At 36.8% G+C, this 22,500-nt stretch overlaps 1 protein-coding gene across 1 annotated transcript in view; it reads left to right on the top strand.

Annotated features, from left to right (window-relative positions):
- The first annotated feature begins 2,754 nt into the window (after positions 1-2,754).
- Positions 2,755-22,500, top strand: part of lrrtm4l2 (leucine rich repeat transmembrane neuronal 4 like 2) — a 123,806-nt gene continuing 104,060 nt past the window's right edge. The window contains exons 1-2 of the mRNA XM_056463212.1: positions 2,755-2,763; positions 15,106-15,292. Coding sequence (XP_056319187.1) covers positions 2,755-2,763; positions 15,106-15,292 — 196 coding nt within the window. The remainder of the gene's footprint in view (positions 2,764-15,105; positions 15,293-22,500) is intronic.

Here is a 22,500-nt window from a genome sequence, read left to right as displayed (position 1 = left end):
CTAATGTTTTAATAAGAGGAAATAAACACACACACAGTCAATGCTAGAAGGATGTTGTTATGGGGTTTCTAATTAAGGATTTCTAGAATAATGCTAGGCTGTAGCTATACGCTGCTGTGGTTGACATGGTGTTGCTATGTGGTTTATAAATGTTGAAAGAGCACCTATTATGCATTATAAAAGGTCATGTTTTGGTTTTGAGGGGCTCCAGGGTTCAGGCTGGTGGTGGTGGTGTAATGGTGTGGGGGATATTTTGGGCCCATTAGTACCAACTGAGTATTGTGTCAACGCCACAGCCTACCTGAGTATTGTTGTTGACCATGTCCATCCCTTACTGCCCACAGTGTACACTCTCAGAAAAAAAAAATGGTACAATGTTGTACCAAAGAAGGTACAAACCCTTGTCACTGGGGCTGTACAGAATTGTACCTTAAGACAAAGAACGTAATTTGTACCATTGCAGTTTGTACCTTTATGAAGTTTATTGATAAACTAATTTCGAGAGGAACTTGTGCTTATAATTGAGTGCAGTTGGTCCCGCATTAGCTAATGTATGATCCACCAATCAGACGAAGCCTAACTCTCTATAAATAACCAGAGCATCTTACACTCTCAGAAATAAAGGTACATGATCTGTTACTGGGGTGGTACCTTTTCAAAAGGTACAAATTTTTACCTAAAAGGACCGTATTAGTACCTTAAGGGTACATATTAGTACCTAAAAAGTACAAAAGTGTTCCTCTTAAAATATTTAGGTACTAATATGTACTTTTAAGGTACCAATATGGTCCCTTCAAGTACAAATGTGTACCTTTTGAAAAGGTACCACCCCAGTGACAGCTCTCGTACCTTTATTTCTGAGAGTGTACCTTAACCATCTTTATGTTGAAGAATCCCACCTTCCACCCCTACTCCTCCCCCTTTTCCTTGACAGGGAGATTAGCACTGTTGCCTCACAGCAAGAACATCACTAGGTCAAGTCTTTACCTGGCCAAGTTGACATTTCTGTGTGGAGATTACATGTTCTCCCAGTGCTTGCGTGGGTTTCCCCCGGGCTCCCCGGTTTCCTCCCACAGTCAAGACATGTGACATAAGTAAATTGACCAAACCAAATCGACACCATAGAATTCACAGTAATTCCTCATTCATTTATTGCTCCAAAATTCTGGAATAGCCTTCCTGATAATGTCCGAAGCTCAGACACGCTCTCTTAGTTCAAAACTAGATTAAAGACCTATCTTTTTAACAAAGCATACACACAATGCATCACATAGCAGTATGATGCATGAATGTGCTCCACACAGGTTTTTGCGTCTCATTTATATACACTATGAACAGCAGCTACGCTAATTATTCTCTTTATTCTTTATTTCCACCTGGAGATACTCATCCTGAGGCTCACAGAGATTATGCAGTGCCACTGATGCGATCCAAGACCCGCGACGACATGATCCCAAGGTTTCCATAATCCTGGACCAGGCCGTAAATTTTTTCCTCGCCGCTGTCCCCACTGGCTTGCATGCTTTGGGACCTTTAGAACTGCGCATCGTTTGATTTGCTCTTTAGTGTTTGTCAGTTAATCAATTTACTCTATAGTGTTAGTCTTTAGTCAATTAACTATACTCTTCTATGTTAAGCTGCTTTGACACAATCTACATTGTAAAAGTGCTATAGAAATAAAGATGAATTGAATTCCTATTCGCCATAAGCGGGGAGTTCTTGAGACCTACCTGAGCTCAAATTCCACTCTCACCCTACAATGGGAGGGAGCGCCAGGCTCAAGGATCTCATGAGCTCAGGGTTCTCTCTCGGAACAGCATGCCAAACACTCTCTATAATCAATCATTAGCTAAGGGTGAACTCTTGAAAAGGACATGATTTGTACCACGGGAAACCAAAATGTACCTGCATATACAATATTGTACCTTAATCAAAGGTACAAATGTGATCCATAAAGGTACCACTACAGTGACAAGACACTTTGTACCTTAACAATGTCAAATGTGTTCCTTTAAGAACTATTTCAAGGCATTTTGCAAGATTTAAAAAATGTCAATTTATTTTCAGTAAACATAAAACATCAAATACATTTATTAAACAATGTTTTTAAAAAAAATGTTTACTTTTGTGTAAATGCACCTTTTCCATTTACAATAAAGAATAAAAAATACTTTAACATAAATCAAAAGATCTATTTTCTGCAAAAAAAATTCACAACACTTTTCACAATAATGTTGCAGAAATACATTCCCCATCTACAATATAAAACATTTTTCTCTCCAATTTTTACACAATACCTTTGTAATCCCATAAAAGTTCATTTTAAGAATTCACTCTTAGCTGACGATTGATTATAGAGCGTGTTTGGCATGCTGTCCCCCGAGAGAGCCCTGAGCTCATGAGATCATCGAACCTGGGGCTCCTTCCCGTTGTAGGGCGAATGTTAAGGTGAATAGGAATGAGGAATTACTGTGGATAGATATACTACTGATTAAGTGCTCTTCTATAGTGTCAATTTGGTTTGGTCAATTTACTTATGTCACATGTCTTGCCTGTCGGAGGAAACCGGGGAGCCCAGGGGAAACCTACGCGAGCACGGGGAGCACATGTAAACTCCACACAGCAATGTCAACTTGGCCAGTTAAAGACTTGAACTAGTGACATTCTTGCTGAGAGGCAACAGTGCTAATCACTGGGCTGCCGTGTCGCCCTGTCAAGTAAAAGGGGATGGAAGGGGGATTCTTCAACATAAAGATGGTTCAGGTAAGACGCTCTGGTTATTTATAGTGAGTTAGGCTTCGCCTGATTGGTGGATCATACATTAGCTAATGCGGGACCGGCTGCACTCAATCATAAGCACAAGCTCCTCTCAAAATTAGTTTAGAAATTAACTTCATTTAATTTACTTGATTTTAAAACAGAAATAGATTTATGCAAAAGTATTGTAACGGGATATGCACAATGTTTGATTCCTTTTACAATACCAAAATGTCTGCATGAACTCTTTGCGTACTGTATGCAGGACTTTTGTCAACTCACATGCGTAGTGAAAAGCAAATGCCAAAAGGTGCGGAAATCAATAATTAAAAGTGTATTTATCAGAAAATGCTTACCAAGTGTTTATTAAAAATGCCTTAAATGTTTAGTTTACAATACCTATAGTTTTCTTTTACCAGTTGCTTTGTTTTATAGAACTTAATAATTAATTCTTTACACTTTTAAATGATGATTCATGTTTTAACATGGAAATTGTTCATAAAATCACTTTGCCTTTCCAGTCATATTTAATTTCAAAGATATTGTAATACAGAAGTAGTTGTCCAACACTTATGTACCTTTTTTATGAGAACAACTGTGTACCTTAATTTCAACAGTACCATAAAAGGTCTTTTCAGTACCATATAAGGTACAACTTTTACAAAGGTACAAAACTGTTCCTTAAGGAACATTATTTGTACCACAGTGTACCTTTTTTTCTGAGAGTAAACCTATCTTCTGATGTTTACTTTCAGCAGGATAACGCGCCATGTCATAAAGCGTGAATAATCTTCAACTGGTTTCTTGAACATGACAATGAGTTCACTGTACTCAAATGGCCTCAACAGTCACCAGACTCAATCCAATAGAGCAACTTTGGGATGTGGTGAAACAGGAGATTCACATCATGAATGTGCAGCTGACAAATCTGCAGCAACTGTGTGATGCTATCAAGTCAATATGGACCTAAATCTCTGAATTTTTCCAGTACCTTGTTCAATCTGTGCCACAAAGGATTAAGGCAGTTCTGAAGGCGAAAGGGGGTCCAACCCGGTACTAGTAAGGTTTACCTAATAAAGTGGCCGGTATGTTTATTTGTTTATTATTATAATATGTTACATTTTGTTTGCTTGTTTGTTTCCCCCAGTTATTGTATCAATCACATTTTACGAAATGAAGACAGTACATAGCACTACATTTCTTTTGGCAACCCAAACTGCCAATATTTTCAGTCACATGACCACTACTATTTTTATCCTCTGATTCATCTCCTTATAAATGCTTTAAGCAAATCAGTGAATCACTCAGTATCAATTCATAATTTCTCATTAGACACCACAGTGTGTTGCATGGCATCATCCTTCAGTGGAAGTCATTTATAATAGAATCTACAGCTTACAACACGAAGGAGGGAGGCTTTTCTTGGAAATTAAATAAATGCATGCTTAGGCAATCCAGAACAAACATGACAGCAATAATAATGATAAAAAAAAAAAACCCACACACACACACACATTTAAAGGTGGAACCTGAGCTAAATCCAGAGAAATGAAGAGTCCTGAGTGTGGACTCTTTTGACTTGGACTAACAAGCAACCTCCCAGAGCACCCTAGCAACAGCATAGCAACACAGTGAAAAAGCTCTGGGAAGCAACAGTGTAGTGATGCCACAGAAAGTCTGCACAGGTATAAGTACCACTCGCTTATTCTGCAGAAAATCTCATTTTTGAGTTTCTGCTGATAGCTCCAACTCGAACACATTCCAGCACTCAAAAAACAAACAACTAAAAATAACCCAAAACCTGTAACAGTACATTAAATATCCATATTGTTCAAAATCATGTGCAGGAAGTACCATAACATCTTTCTTTTAATCTTTAAAACCCTGAAATCACAGGAAATGTTCATCTAAGTCAGCCAAAGCACTTCATTATAGCTGGAACAATTCTCGGAAGACACTTAAAGTTAATAGTGGAGCCTTTTAGACTTAATAGCTTTTTTCAAGGGAAATGTTTGAACGTACTCTGGATTGAACACAATATTTTTAATGACCCGTTTACACTGACTGGTACAGTATGGTATGGGTCGGTACGGGTCACCATTATCAGGCTTGCGTTTCCACTGCCTAAAGGAAACAAATGGTGGGTGTGGTGTACGACAAAGTTTCAGTCGACGTCATTCTCGCTCGAGGAAATGTCAATGTAAAGCTGTATGGGTCGCTCACATATCATATGAGAAGCCCTTCTCACAAAACAGATGCTTTATACACATAAATACTTGTGTATAAATGTTAATTACTAACTTTTCTATGAACATAATTTGATTTTAACTGCGTATCAATGACAGTGCAAAATAGCCTACTGTAAAATCTGCGATTATATAAAATAAATGCAACATATATGAACACATACAGACCCTTAGAGTCTCAGATATGTTACCAATTACAGAAAAACTACACACAGCATACATTTAGTCCTTATTTGGGTTCAAAAACAACACACAACATACAGCCCACAGTCAGAGAAAACCTCTCATCTGTATCTTAAATCTTCACCAGCACATGTAACCTCTGTTAGAGTAATTCCATCATTCAGAGCTCATAACAGTCCAAAAGGTGATAATAAAAGTTATACAAGCAGTTTGTTCATGTTTTAGGTTGCTGAAAGAATCCTTCCCTCCCTCGTTTTTTTCTAGCTTCGCTCTTATGAAAGGATTGGATGTCAGAAGCACTTCAATAATCAAATGCACATTATAATCACCAGCTCAAGAAGTTCGTTATTTCAAATATAGATGCTTACTCAAGCTCTCTGGAAGAAAAGTGAAACCGCGTACACTATTAGACGGCCTTGTAAAACAAAAACAGGACACGGCAGATTTTGTTCTTCTTGGATTTGTGGCTGTACATCAAGACAACGACAAGGTTTGTCTGAGCTCGGGTCAACCATGGCTCGTTATTATATGCATGTAGTATTACAATGTAATGTCTCGACTAAAAATGGTGGTTTCTTTGTTTTAATTTTTCTGCTTGTGTATGCGCGAGTGAAGCTTCTCTGTAAACCAATAGCATTCAGTTGCGTGTCTAGCTTCACCTTTTGGTACCCTTTTGCAAAGGGTCCCCATAAAGTGGTATGGTACGGTTCGCTTTTAGGTACTTTTTAGCAGTGGAAACGGCCATAAATGCGTACCGAAACTAACCATACCGTACCACTATAACCTTACCATAACCTTACATTTTGGAATTGCAGTTAAAATGTTCATCATTCAAAAATGCATATGTTAGAGTCATTGAAGATGACTAAAAATTGACTAAAAAGTGAAGTTCAAGAATGGTAACCTTAAAGGGATGGGCGATATCGACCAATTTGGCATTGTACGATGGCAGGATGGAATATGACGATTCGCAATTTGCCACTTCCCACCTGGAATTTGCCAAAAGGCGTCTGAAGGATTCTCAGACCATAAGAAACAAAATTCTCTGGTCTGATGAGACTAAAATTGAACTCTGGAATGAATGCCAGGCGTTACATTTGGAGAATATTAGGCACCGCTCATCGCCAGGCTAATACCATCCCTACAGTAAAGCATGGTGGTGGCAGCATCATGCTGTGGGGATGTTTTTCAGCAGCAGGAACTGGAAGACTAGTCAGGATAGAGGGAAAGATGAATGCAGCAATGTACAGAGACATCCTGATTGAAAATCTGCTTCAGAGTGCTCTTGACCTCAGACTGGGGCGACGGTTCATCTGCCAGCAGGACAATGACCCAAAGCACACTGCCAAAATATCAATGGAGTGGCTTCACAACAACTCGAATGAATGTCCTTCAGTGGCCCAGTCAGAGCCCAAACCTAAATCCTATTGAACATCTCTGAAGAGATCTGAAAATGGCCTGATAGAGCTTGAGAGGGACAGGTGTGCCAAGCTTGTGGCATCATATTCAAAAAGACTTGAGGCTGTAATTGTTGCCAAAGGTGCATCAACAAAGTATTGAGCAAAGGCTGTGAATACTGATGTACATGTGATTTCTCAGGTTTTTTATTTTTAATACATTTGCAACAATTTCAAAAAACCTTTTTTTCACATTTTCATTATGGTGTATTGTGTGTAGAATTTTACGGAAATAAATTAATTTAATCCATTTTGGAATAAGGCTGCAACACAAAAAAAGTGGAAAAAGGGAAGCGCTATGAATACTCACCGGATGAACTGTAGGTAGCCCTGTGTGTAATCTTAGTTAGTGCTGTTAGTGCATTCAAAACAATTTTGTACACATGGATGTATTGAAAAAAAATGTTTATTACATGCCACCTTTTCTTCCATTTTTCAGACAGTTTCTTAAACTTTCTCCCCTTTATATGCAAAAAAATCTTTTGGAAATCTATAAAATCTGTTTGCATTTCTTATTTTGGCCGATTTAAACAATTATAAACAATCAGTTTTAATTAGAAACATGTTCTGATAGCAATTCCTATGTAGAAGAATCACCTCCTGTCCTCCAACTGAATTTCGTGCATCATCAATGAACAACCTATATCCTTAAACACGTCCCTCTTACCATTAATTTGCTATGAGAGAATGTTGTACAAAAGAAAGCCCCGCCTCCTACTCAATATTCAGCATCAGTTAGAAGTGCATCAACACACTGAAATAAAACTCACAGCAACTTCCAGTTCACATGGACTTTCAGAACACTTCGTGTGCAAGATCAACTTAAATATGTGCAATTCAAAAGCAGCACAGTGTACCTCACACTGCTGAACCGCAAGGTCAAAGCGGGACCAAATGACTTGAAGACGCTCTTATTTCTCTAAATGATTAGGCTGTTTGTGCCTGAGGGTCATATCTAGAATCCAGTAAATCAGACGGAGCTGCAGGTGGGCTCTGTAGATCTAGTCTAGTAAGCAACCACTTAACAACCACCCAGAAAACCCTCTAGCAAAGCGTTATAAATCACCCACAATCCCCTATCATCTTGATGCAGGGTTCTGCACTGCTGTATTATCCGGATTATTATTTTTGTAACATTTACTCCATCTCCTGTCTTACCTCTCGGTGTAACTGGGCTGATTTTTGCGCATTTTGAGAGAATAAAAAATAACCATCGGAGCATATCTGCTTACTTCGCTTCATTTAAACTTGAAGATGTTTCTCTGATCAGAGAGTAAATCATTCAGGAGCCGCTGTAATGGCTTTTACAGCCATGCACAGAATGTGAAAATACAGAGACTCCGGGTACAAGGGCGAAACACTGAGCTTGTTCACATTGGCTAACAAATGCATCTATTCATTACACGGGCTTGCAGAAGGGCTCAGAAACGCCCCAGATTCTCCTCAGATACACACAAAGAAGAACCGCACATGCAGAGATGGAGCGTCTCCTGTCATCTTGCTCTAATTTTGCTGTCCATACTTATCAGAGAGTTTTACTGGGGTTAAATCATGAGCAATCAAATTTTTTAAAGAGACAGTTCACCCCAAAATTAAGATTTTCTAATCATTTACTCACACTCATGTGGTTTGAAATTATTTTTTTTTCTGTTGAACACAAAATAAGTCATTTAGAAGAACGCTGGAAAAAAAAACAGCCATTGATATATTTACATTTACATTTACATTTAGTCATTTAGCAGACGCTTTTATCCAAAGCGACTTACAAATGAGGACAAGGAAGCAATTTACACAACTATAAGAGCAGCAGTGAACAAGTGCTATAGACAATTTTCAGGTGTGTAAAGTCTAAGAAGCAAAGCATTAGTAAAAAAAATTTTTTTTTTTTTTTTGGAGAGAGAGAGAGAGAGAGAGGGGGCACAGTTAGTGATATAGCCAGAGAGGCAGTTGCAGATTAGGAAGGAAAGTGGAGACTAAACAGTTGCGTTTTTAGTCGTTTCTTGAAGACAGCAAGTGACTCTGCTGTTCTGATGTAGTTAGGGAGTTCATTCCACCAACTGGGCAGATTGAATGTGAGAGTTCGGGAAAGTGATTTCTTCCCTCTTTGGGATGGAACAACGAGGCGACGTTCATTCACAGAACGCAAGTTTCTGGAGGGCACATATATCTGCAGAAGTGAGAGCTGATATGAAGGAGCCAAGCTAGAGGTCACTTTGTAAGTAAACATCAGAGCTTTGAATTTGATGCGGGCAGCAACTGGCAGCCAGTGCAAACGGGTGAGTAGCGGAGTGACATGTGCTCTTTTGGGTTCATCAAAGACCACTCGTGCTGCTGCGTTCTGAAGCAGCTGAAGAGGTTTGATAGAACTAGCTGGTAGCCTGGCTAGCAGAGAGTTGCAATAGTCCAGTTTGGAGAGAACAAGAGCTTGAACAATGAGTTGAGCTGTATGTTCAGATAGGAAGCGTCGGACCTTTCTGATGTTGTAGAGTGCGAATCTGCAAGATCGAGCAGTTCTAGAAATGTGGTCAGAGAAGTTCAGTTGGTCATCAATTGTTACTCCAAGGCTTTTTACCATTTTGGATGCAGAGATGGTTGCTCCGTCCATCTGGATTGAAAAGTTATGGTGAAGATATCCATAGGATGAAGTCATTGGTTGTTTTTTCGTCAGAAGAAACTCAAACAAGGAGCAACAAGTTGTTGAGAAAGTGATTTCAAAATGAATTTCTGTGTGAACTGTCCCTTTAAATCAGAGATGTCCAAAGTATTTGACGACTGGTCTAGTTTTGGCCTATTCTTAGACGTCTATTGGATTTTCACTGACAGTCCAAATTTAGCCTTGTTTTAGCCAAGACAACTATGTTTAGATGTGCATTAGACATCTTTTAAAAACAAAAAAATGCTTGCAGGGGTGAATGCCTTTAACACAGAGATTGTCATTTCTAATTTGATGTAACATTTTTGTCTGTTGTATTGCAGGGCAACAAAACAGAAATTAAATGTTTTAATTAAATGTTGTAAATAAATCAGATTTTTTTAAATGTAAATACTGTCACTTGATGGATAGAGGACTATGCAGAAGACCTCAGCAAGCAAATGTTTCCGTCTGGTCCGCGTCCTTTTAAACTCCAAGGACCGACCACATGTAAAGCAAAACTGCGTTAAGCTGCTCATGTGTTTGCCACAAAACAGGAAAAACATCCCTCGACCGCAGTCCATGTTCGGTCATCGTATTTATTTACGCCATGTACCCCTCAGCACGAATTTACCGCGCTCACAAACACCAACAACAACACTTTTCTCCACGTCACTTCCAGTGTGTGGTACATTCCCTTTCCGTAAGGAATCTGTAATTGTAAATTTGTTTCGGGACTTGTAAAAGTGTTTTGCGTTTTGTTATTTTTTTCTGAAATGTACATTTATTTCGGTTTTTCCTATGTAATTGTGTCTTATGATAGGTAAAAATGGTTTTCAAAATGTAAATTTGTCTCGAGCTTTGTAAAAGTGTTTTACACTTTGTAATATTGTTTTGCACTTCCCGGCCACCGTACTAAAGTTCATTGTACAATGTCAAAAAAATACGGTATTAGTCAATATAAAGCAATGTTTTCTAGTCATTTTAAACATTATTAAATAGATTTAATTAAATAGATTTACCTTCAGCCCACTAGCCTCAATCAAGTTTGGTTTTTGGCCCTTCATTAAAAAAATTTGGGCACCCCTGATTTAAACAAATTTTTGAAAAAATCCCCAAATTTTCCTCAATCTAAAAGTGGAGTTGTCATAAGTATCAAGCTCCAAAACAGCTTAATTTGGACTTATTTTGGGGTCTTTTGATTATTATTATTATTTTTTTTTGTCTTCACTGTATAAGATATGCTGAAGAAATGCTGGAAAAAAGCAGCCATTGATACCCATAGAAGGAAGTTTTTTTTTTCAACATTCTTCAGAATATCTTGATTTGTGTTCAACTGTGAGAAGAAACTCAAACAGGTTTGAAACAAGTCGATGAGAAAATAATTACAGAATTTAGATTTTTGGATGAACTGTCTCTTTAAATGTACAGTACTGCAACTTTTAAACATTACTAATTGCTCCTCAATCCAACAGTAGAGTAGTTATAAACATCAAGCTACAAAAATAGCTTAATTTGTACTTATTTTGGGGACTTTTTAAAAAACGTATTTATATTTTGCCTTTACTGTATAAGATATGCTAAAAAAAAGCAGTTGTGTTTTTTTTTTTTTCAACATTCTTCAGAATATCTTGATTTGTGTTCAACAGAGGAAAGAAACTCTTACAGGTTTGGAAAAAGTTGAGGAGAAAATGATTACAGAATTACATTTTTTTGTGTGAACTGTCTCTTTAAAAAAACTTTTCAAACATTCCACATTGCTCCTCATCCCAGTCCCAGAGTTCAACACTGAGAAGAAACTCAAACAGGTTTGAAACAAGTTGAAAATTAGAACATGATTACAAAATGTTCATTTTTGTGTGAACTCCCCTTCAAATGTACAGTACTGCAACTTTCAAACATTCTAAATTGCTCCTCATTCTAAAAGTGGAGTAGTTATAAGTATCAAACTACAAAAACAGCTCTATTTGTACTTAGTTTGGTGTCTTTTTTTATGCTTTTTTATATATTTTGTCTTGACTGTGCAGTATATCGGTACTCTTTTACAACAAGGATGCATTAAACTGATTAAAATGCACTGTAAATATTAATGCAAATAATGTTTTGTGAGCAGAGTTGATTTCTGAAGGATCTACTTAAGGATGGACGTAAAATGCTCAAAATTCAGCATTGCATCATAAGAATAATGGAACTTTATATTATATTTAGATTTTTGCTTGAATGTAAAAAAAATAAATAAAAATAAAAATAAATTATTTAAAAAATAAATAAATAAATAAATAAATAAATAAATAAAATAAAATCACAATATTCGTTCCTTCAATTATTCATTTTCCTTCAACCTAGTACCTTATTTAACAGAGGTCGCCAGAGTGGAATGAACCGCCAACTATTTCGGAGTATGTCTTACACAGCGGATGCCCTTTCAGCCACAACCTAGTTCTGGGAAACACCCATACACTCTCTCATGCACACACACACACTCATACACTATGGCCAATTTAGTTAATCTAATTCGCATATAGCGCATGTCTTTGGACTTGGTGGGGGAAACCGGAGCACCCGGAGGTAACACATGCCAACACAGGGAGAACATGCAAACTCCACACAGAAATGCCAACTAACCCAGCCGGGATTCGAACCAGTAACATCCTTGCTGTGAGGCGACAGTCCTAACCACTCATTCCAAAAGTGTTATAAGCATCAAGCTGCAAAAATAGCTTGGGGTCTTTTTAAAAATAATTATTTTATATTTTGAATAAAGAAACTCATAAATGTTTGGAACTATCTGAGGGTGAGTAAATGAGTGAGTACATTTAATTTTTGAGTAAACTGTCCCTTCAAACAAGTACAAAAGTGTACCTTTTGAAAAAATACCACCACAATGACAGCTTTTGACAGTGCTGTTGTTAGTTCTGTCTATTATGTGCTTTTTATTTAATTATGTTCCTGAGATGTACACTACCTGACAAATGTCTTGTCACCTATACAAGTTTTATGAACAACAAATAATAACGTGACTTCTAGTTGATCATTTGGTATCAGAATTGGCTTATTTGAAAGGCAAAGACCTCTAGATTACACTTATTTTACCAAAATAAAATATGATCATGCCTTGATTTTTAATTATTTAACTAGGACAGAAAGGTCTAACGTTGCTTAGACAAAAGTCTTGTTACTTAACAGAAATAATGTACAGTATAGAATATAAATTCATGGTGCAGTGGAAAAAGAATGAATATTGTGTATGACTCCCATGAGCTTAGAGGACTGCATCCATACATCTCTGCACTGACTCAAATCAGTTATTAATAAAGTCATCTGGAATGGCAAAGAAAGCATTATTGCAGGACTCCCAGAGTTCATCAAGAATCTTTGGATTCATCTTCAATGCCTCCACCATCTTACCCCAGACATGCTCAATAATGTTCATTTCTGGTGACTGGGCTGGCCAATCCTGGAGCACCTTGACCTTCTTTGCTTTCAGGAAATTTGATGCCCTCTCCTGTGGTTTGTAATGTAATGGGCAGCACAAATGTCTTGATACCTCAGCCTGTTGATGTTGCCATCCACTCTGCAGATCTCTCAACACCCCAATACTGAATGTAGCCCTAAACCATGATTTTTTTCTTCACCAAACTTGACTGATTTCTATGAGATTCAACAGATGATTCATCAGAAAAATCGACCTTCTGCCACTTTTCCAAATGATCAACTACAGTAGTTATCATTTGTTTCTCTAACAGCTGGGATCGACAACAAGACTTTTGTCAGGTAATGTATGTGCAATATTATGAACACATTAAATTATACAGTATGTGCTACAGTAAATAGATTCCGACAGATAGCTGACCTCAAATTGACACATTATTCAAGAAAAAGTCCACCTGAAGCAACTGAATTTAATACACAGAGCAAATTAGAACACACTTCAGTACTGATTGTTGTGCGTTTCTGTTAAACGTTTCATTAAAGCTGACATCACACCTCTAGCTAAAGCTGTTTCTTATTTCACATGCGAAGCAAGCGTTTACGCTGTGCCTTTAAGACATCTATTTAAGTCTAAGGGTCACAGAAAGGGCAGAAAACGGCATCAAATAACGATGACTGCTTAAACGCCCCCATTTTCTTACAAACATTTTAAGTGAAAAAAATGCATGACGTGACCTCTTTAAAAGATAATGCCACCTCATTAATCTCCTCGACTCTGGCATGATTGGGTATTTCTGGCACGTCGTACCACCCAAAGAAGGCTTAAGTGATGCCACGGGGCACAGCTCCTATTGAGAATCAAAATTAAAACACCGGCCTCCCTCTGTCCACCGATTTATGAGGGAATTTTCAAAGCTCAATAACTGTGTGCAAATGGCCAAACTCTCAAACTATTGGGCTTTATAGCATCGCTTTAACAGTGGCTGTGTGGTGTGACCAGACGAGCTCAGCTTTATCATTAATTCATTACCTGACCTTTCGGAGGGGAAGTTCGGTGCTCTGGGACGGTTCTCGGCTGCTACTCGCCATTTCCCTGAATTTAGGGCAGTGTTTTTATAGAGTACACAATGTCAGCAACATACAGAGGAGGTAAAGGCTGTGATATAAAATGTATATTTATATAATGTAAATATATAAAAATATATATTTACTATAAAAACATATATTTACTATATACATTTTTGTTTCAAGATTTAGAATTTGGGCATGTGTGTGTTTAACTTGCTATTAAAAATTACGAAAATAAAAATAATAAAATAATATTAATTAATGCTTCTTAGAAAAATATAACTTTTATATTAGATTACATTATATTATATTATATTATATTATATTATATTATATTATATTATATTATATTATATTATATTATATTATAATAACATTGTAGTATAGACAATTAATATTAATGGTCAAATTTTATTTGCAAGATTCCAAATTCAGCCTAAACGCAACAGTTTATGCCAACACAGTTGTTTCGATAGTCTACAGAACAAACCATCGTTATACAATAACTTGCCTAATTACCCTAACCTACCTAGTTAACCTAATTAACATAATTAAGCCTTTAAATGTCACTTTAAGCTGTATAGAAGTGTCTTGAAAAATATCTAGTCAAATACTATTTACAGTCATCATGGCAAAGATAAAATAAATCAGTTATTAGAAATGAGTTATTAAACCTATTATGTTTAGAAATGTGTTGAAAAAAATCTCTCAGTTAAACAGAAATTGGGGAAAAAAATAGAAATATCTTTATCAAATTTTAAATATAAGAGTTATGATGAGATATAATGAGACATTTGTCTTTCAAGATATTTTTGTCTAGGTTATTACAAGACTGATTTCATGTGTATGTAAAATAACAAACATTGACAACAATGGGAAAATGTGCCCAGGGGTACATTTTTAAGCATTTTGTGTGTAAAACGAATGCTATAAAAGGGTACTTACCTCACATATCTTCTTTCCAATGATGTCTAATTTGTGTCTGTAGCTCACTAGGGTCAAGAATTGTTAGCATTTCAAGTAAGGCAGATATAAATCCTCATAAGTGAGATGCTGGCTAACAGGTTAAGCGATCTTGACTACAACTCTAGTAATGTGAAGCTTTTAGAGAGCCTTTCATTTTGTTATATTCCACCAAGGCTGACATTAACACTGCAGATTTACAAAGGTACACACTTCTAACACCGCAAGTCACATTATGATGCTAGAATCCAGCACACTGTCAGTGTATAATTACACTAAAAAAGCCATGAAAGACATCTAACACGTGCCTGAGAGACTGCAGTACATAATGATTGTGGTATTACTTATTCTTTCCCTTCATCCACAGAGCACCGCTCATGTTAACCTTCTCCGAAAGGTCAAACGACAAAGTAAAGATGAAGTCGCCAGACCGACATCTAACCTGCAAGAAAACAGCCAAGGAAAGCCCACAAAAGGCATTGCAGACTTGAGTTCAATTCCCATCCCTACAATTTCAGAAGTTCTTGAGCTGTTATTTGCTTTCAGGGGAGATTGTGAGCGAGCGTTTCTTTAGAAGAGAGAGAGAAAGAGAGCGAATGCTGTGTGCTGTTTTATATGTGGGTGGGTGGCAGAAAGCCGAAGAGAAACCATACAACAACACATGTGTTATGAGATCTACACATGCACTTTCTAAAGCAGTCTTGATCTTGATGGTAACCTCGGATAGAAAGAAAGCAATTGCATTAGATTCTGTTCATCTGTGTTGTGCTTATGGTGAAGCATGTGATTTCTGCACCACTTGTGGCATTGAGCAAAATGACTATGAAACAACTAAAGAAATGCAATTGTTTGGCCATACAAAACTGATACCAATGTGTTGCTACACGTTTTTTTTTTTTTCAATCTCGAGTTCTATTCATCTACAGTAAGTACTGAGCTCTTCTGGCTCAAGATTACCTACATTTTTCCAACACAGGCTCAGTGGAAATACATGCTTCAGCCTACATTTTTGTGAAACTGCAAAAATGTATTTAAAAACAGTGCACTTTTGCTTTCAAAAACATTACTGGGTGCCAGTAGCCTTGTGGTTAGTGCGTTGACACATGGCACCGAGGTGTTCACGGCGACCTGAGTTTGATTCCCAGCTCGAGGTCCTTTGCCAACCCTTCCCCTAACTCTGCTCCCCATACTTTCCTGTCTCTAAATCTCCACTGTCTTATTACAATAAAGGTGAGGTTATTGAATAGTGAATAAAAAAGTTTAGGTCATTGATTTGCTGGGTGATCTGTACTACAAGCCCTGCCTTCTTGTGATCATACAATAAATAATAATACATTTTATTTGATATAGCATCTTTAAAAGTAGCATGTCAAGGCACTTATAAAATGTGCATCAGTAAAAGATATACAAGGATGAATGCAAAGAAAAAATATAATTATAAAACAGATTAAAAATACATAAAACAATAATAATAAAAATCAGATAAAATCAAATAAAAGCCACCCTAAAAAAGTAGGTAAAATAAATGAGTAAGGCGTTTCAGATTTGCAAAAATGTAGACAGCGCTCTCTATTGGATTTGTCATCTGAAATGTGCAATTTTTTAAAATGCATTTTTTCTAATGAGCTGATATGTTCTGTATATATATATATATATATATATATATATATATATATATATATATATATATATATATATATATATATATATATATATATATATATACAGTATATATATTTATTTACAGTTGAAGTCAGAATTATTAGACCCAACCCCCCCAACGTGAAATTTTCACAGAATGTCTGATAATATTTTTTCCTCTGGAGAAAGTCTTATTTGTTTAATTTCGGCTAGAATAAAAACAGTTTTTTAATGTTTTAAAATCCATTTTAAGGTCAAAATTAATAGCCCATCCATCGTATATACTTTTCGATAGTCTACAGAACAAACCATCATTATACAATATACTATATACATACTATAGACTGATGGATGGATGGTAGGATACTACAGACAGACGGATGGATACGATGGATGGATACGATGGATAGATACTATAGACTGATGGATGGATGGATGGATATGATAGATGGAAACTATAGATAGATGGATGGATAATATAGACAGATACTATGGATGGATGGATGAATGAATGGATAGATTGAAACTATGGATGGATGGATGGATGGATGGAAGGATGAAAGGATGGATGGATACGATGGACGGATGGAACAGACTGATGGACGGATAGATGGATGGATGGATGAATTGATGGATGGATGGATAGATGAATACAATGGTTGGATAGATAAATATGATGGATGAATGGATGGATGGATGGGTGGATGGATGGATACGATGGATGGATATGACAGATGGATGGTTGGATGGATGGAACAGATTGATGGATGGATACTGTAGATCAGGGATCACCAAACTTGTTCCTGGAGGTCCGGTGTCCTGCAGATTTTAGCTCCAACCCTAATTAAACACACCTGAACAAGCTTATCAAGGTGTTACTAGGTATACTTGAAACACTCAGGCGGGTGTGTTGAGGCAAGTTGGAGCTAAACCCTGCAGGGCACCGGACCTCCAGGAAAGAGATTGGTGACCCCTGCTATAGACGGATGGATGGATGGATGAAATAGACAAATGGATGGATGGATACTATGTATGGATACTATAGATAGATAGATGGATACTATAGATGGATGGATGGATACTATAGATGGATTGATGGATGTATGGATGGAGGGAGGGACAAACGACTGATGGATGGACAGATTTTGCAAAATGTTAAATTCCTCTGGGTATGTTTCGTTGCACATTTTAGATGACTTTAGAATCCACTATTTATTCTATTTATTTATTTATGTATTATTTGTAGTTTTTAAATAAATTTAAGTTTAGTTTAATTTTATTATATAACAATGTGCAATTCCTGCACTACTGACAGGTACATTGAACTAAATCCAACAACTCAATATATTTAAAATGTTAGTTCACCCAAAAATTAAATATATCATTTGAAACCCTTGAGAAATTCTCAGAAAATAATTTTAGATATTTTAGAATCAGAGAGCTCCCTCATGCTCCTTAGACAACATGGTTCCCAAATAATTCAAAGTGCAGAAAAATAACAAAAAGATCCCAAAAACAGACTATATGGCTTAATCAAAATATTATCAAGCAACAAGAACACCTATGTGTGCACATAAAACAAAAATTATCTTGTCAGTTTATTGCTGTCATTCATTAATACAGTGCTATAATGCACATCAATGTGCGCAATATACTGACACTGAGAATAAAAAACGTTTTTAACAAAGTACTTCTTTTTGCTTCATTTTTGGGTGAACTAACACTTTAAGTAGTGTTTTCCCATGCAACCCTCATAACAAAAATCCCATAATATTGCTTCACAGTTGTCACAGTGCCCACAAGTCATTGCGTTTACACTCTTCCACAGTAAAGTATTTCAGCATTGAAAACAGCACACCTATAAACATGCTTGATTTCAGAAAAACAAGACATTCTTAGACCCTTTCTAGAGTTTGCTGCTGGTGTTTACACGTCCTTGAGCCTCCATATACAAAGAACTCCGCTTCAGTTCATCAATTTAAATGAGAGACAGCAAACAGATGAAGAGCATTTGATAGTCACTGTCAAGCAGTCATTTCAGAACAGTTCAGAAATCAGACAGAAAAAAAAATCCAGCTGCACTCATTGTGCTGTTGATGGGATGAGCTATTGTACTCCATCCACATTATGAATACAATAGCAAGGGCTGCAAGCTAGAACAGAGTGTATTTATTCAGGCAATACACAAACAAACACACCGGAGGGTTACTGTACCTTTATAAAGGACACGTCATTGATTAAACGAGACCGTCATCCACTCATTTCACCATAATGTGGTGTTTTGAAAAGGTTCAGCTCTTCCCCATAGCGATGAGTGGCACCGAACACAAGGGCATGTTTTAGAAACGCTAGAATCCCTGTGAATGCATTATTGAGTCTGTGGTTCATTTTAAGCATATTGACAGAGACGTTCATGGAAAGGTTAGCAAGCGCTGCGTTGTTCTAATCAAACAGTCTGCTGTTTAACATCCTCACTAAAATATAGACTCGAGTAAGCCATATAAAGTAATCCCATCTAAATGAAGATTTACTTCCAGGTTTGTGTGTCATGCAAATACTTCAGTTGGACCAGTCCGGTTTTTATGCTGCTTCTTGTGTGTTTCAAAGTGAAATATAATATAATTCAGAGGTTCTTCATGAAAAAAAGAAATTAGAGACCACTCTAGCGTTATGATATTTTGCCATTAAAGGCACTGCATTGGTTTAATAAGTAAAATTCTTCTTTCATATCTACACAGTAGGTTCATAGATTTGCTAAGTTCAAAAAATCTCCAGAAATGGTATATATGCTCATTTATTACTCCATGAAATACCCAAAGAATCAAAACGTCCATGATTGACCATATATGGTTCATGTCGTGAATATTAATGAGCTCCGCTCTGACTCGCCGCAATTACAGACAGACCAGCCTGATCTCACGAGGAAACGCAAGTATTTAACGTTTTGTCAGTTTAGTGGCTAATTCGTACGAATTCAGTCGTACGAAAATGTATAATTTTAAAAAGGAGGCGTGGCACCAAAACCCCACCCCTAACCCCAACCGTCATTGGGTGATGAGCAAATTGTACTAAATTGTACGAATTAGATCATATGAATTCATACAAATTAGCCACTAAATCAAAAAGTTACAAATTGCTGTGAGATTGCGTTGGACAGACACAAAGTATACGCTGAACACTGACAAATATAAACCCAATCAGAGTAACGTTAACCTAATTTGCTCATCAATTCTGTTGTGGATAAAGACTAAATTATAATTAAACTTGACAAAGGAGTGTGATAAAGGTGTCTCGCATTGTATTTTATAGATATATTCAAAGAAAACACAGTCAGGAATTAATATCAACCTCTGCATGAGCATATGACAGTTGAGCTGTCATTTGACATGATTCAGCAGTCAGCACACATGTTTGTTGAAACACACGGATCATATTTCACAAAAAACACAATAAATTAACAAAAGATGTAACTAAACATGCCTTATGCCTCTTTAAAGTGGAGATGAATATATGTGTAATCTGTAAATCTTGCATTTTGCATCCTGAGGCAAGTTTGAAGACGTAAACAATTTGGGGCTCGCGTTTTCAAAATAAAAGTCCCACATACATGGTAATATATGGTTAAAATAACTTAGGGAGGGTAATTATCACTGTTGTATCACTAGAAAATCTTTGGCTTATCAAACAGAGCCTGATGTGTGCATATTAATGATTTCAGAGCTTTTTTTATGATCTCAGAGCTGCATATGGGTCATGTTCTCCTGATGACACGGCTGCTTGTCAGGTCCGGATGAATGACCTAAAGTAGGCCTACATGCAAATACGGTGGGCATAGCCCATGGTTATGGTCACAGTTTGTTTCGTCTTATGATTGGTCCGTTGGGTTTTACACTTGTGGAACTTACATGAGAACAAGGAAACAGTGGTGACACAATATTAAAATAAAATCATATAAGATTATTATCAAATAAGACATACAATAGAAAACTAACATTCACTAGGAACAGGGGGGAACATTTTCCCTTAATTTTCAGAAACCGGTTTACAACTTAAAAATTAAAATAAAATAATTGCCACAGTGGCCAGAAAAAGTTGATGTATGTGTCTGCATTCAGTAACTTCACATGCATGCCCTTAAAACAGAATGTCTACACCTATTAATGTTAGTCTAAAGTTTAGGAATTGGTGCTGCCCAGAAAATTATCACCAGGACTGTAAAAATTTCCCCCAACATCTAAAACCAGTACATATAAGTATATGGCCACTTTATTAGATACACTTCACTAGTACTGGGTTGGACCCACTTTTGCCTTCAGAACTGCCTTAATTTTCGAGGCATTGATTCAACAAGGTTGAGAGAGATTTTGGTCCATATTGACAGGACAGCATCACGCAGTTGTTGCAGATTTGTTGGCTGCACATCCATGATGCAAATCTCTCTTTTCACCACATCCCAAAGATGGTCTATTAGATTGCGTTCAGGGGACTGTGGAGGCCATTTGAGTACAGTAAACTCATTGTCATGTTAAAAAAAAAAGTCTGAGAAGATTCACGCTTTATAACATGGTGGTTTATCCATCAGAAGATGGGAACACTGGGGTCATAAAGGGATGGACGTGGTCAGCAACTGGTAGGCTGTGGCATTGACACGATGCTCAATTAGTACTAATGGGCCCAAAGTGTGCCAAGAAAATATCCCCCACACCATTACACTACCACCACCCGAACCGTTGATACAAGGCATGATGGATCCATGTTTTCATGTTGTTGACGCCAAATATAAAAATATTGGTGTCACGGTGGCACAGTGGGTGCCTCACAGCAAGAAGGTCATTTGTTCGAGTCCCGGCTGGGTCAGTTAGCATTTCTGTGTGGAGTTTGTAGGTTCTCCCGGGTTCATATGAGTGCTCCAGTTTCCCCCACAGTCCAAAGACATGCGGTACAGGTGAATTGAATAAACTAAATTAGCTGTAGTGTGTGTGTGTGTGTGAATGTGAGTGTTTCCCAGTGATGGATTGCAGCTGGAAGGGCATCAGCTGTGTAAAACATATGCTAAGTTGGCGGTTCAATCCACTGTGGCGACTTCTGATTTTATATATATATATATATATATATATATATATATATATATATATATATATATATATATATATATATATATATATAAATAAACACACACACTGTGTGGGAAATAAGTATTGAACACCATTTTTTTCTTTACCATTTTTCTTCTGAAAACATATTTCTAAAAGGTGCTGTTGACTTGAAAATTTCCCCAGAAACAACCAAAACATACAGATACAAAAAGAAAACAAATCTAATTAGTTCACAAATTAAGTTATGTGTAATAAAATGAAATGACACAAGAAAAAAAAAAGAATTGAACACATGAAGAAAGGGAGGTGTAAAAAAGCAGTGAAAGCCCAGACAGCAGCTGAAATCTCTCAGTAGTCCTTTGGCAAACCTATGCCCTTCGTCCAACATTGCTTCAGTCCAACATCTACATTTGCAGGAGGATTAAGATGAAACTAAGGTGGACATTTCAGCAAGATAATGATCCAAAACACAGCCAAGGAAACTTTCAAATGGTTGCCAAAAAAAATAAAATAATAAAAAAAATCAAGCTGTAGAATGGCCCAGCCAATCATCTGACTGAATCCAATAGAAAATACAAAATAATGATCAGTTTGGATAGATGAGACCCAAAGAAGCATCACGATTTTTAAACTGTTGAAGTTTTTGAAAAAACCCACACCTGAGCAATGCATGTGACTTCATCCTACATATGAGAGTCGCCTTTAAGCTTCATAATGCCCTCTGGTTTTGTTTCCTCTTAATATACAAGTATGAGAAAGTGTTTTGTTCTAATGATATGTAGGAGGTAAAATTTAATAAATAATCCACACGAATAAAGCGAATAAAGCTTTTGTCTTACTGGTTCTAGTTTTCATTTAAACTGGAGACTGCAGTGAATTGCATGTATATGGGTAAGACTTTTTTTCTTTTCTTGTTATTTATTTATTTAATTTTTTTGCTAAACTGTAGGCATAGATGCATTTATGAAAGCTGTCAACTAGCATTCATCACGTGTTCAGGCTCATATAAGGCTGTGTTCCTTTTT

Source organism: Danio aesculapii, chromosome 8 (assembly GCF_903798145.1).
Source record: "Danio aesculapii chromosome 8, fDanAes4.1, whole genome shotgun sequence".
NCBI classification, from domain to species: domain Eukaryota; kingdom Metazoa; phylum Chordata; class Actinopteri; order Cypriniformes; family Danionidae; genus Danio; species Danio aesculapii.
This window is presented reverse-complemented; position numbering and strand designations above follow the sequence as displayed.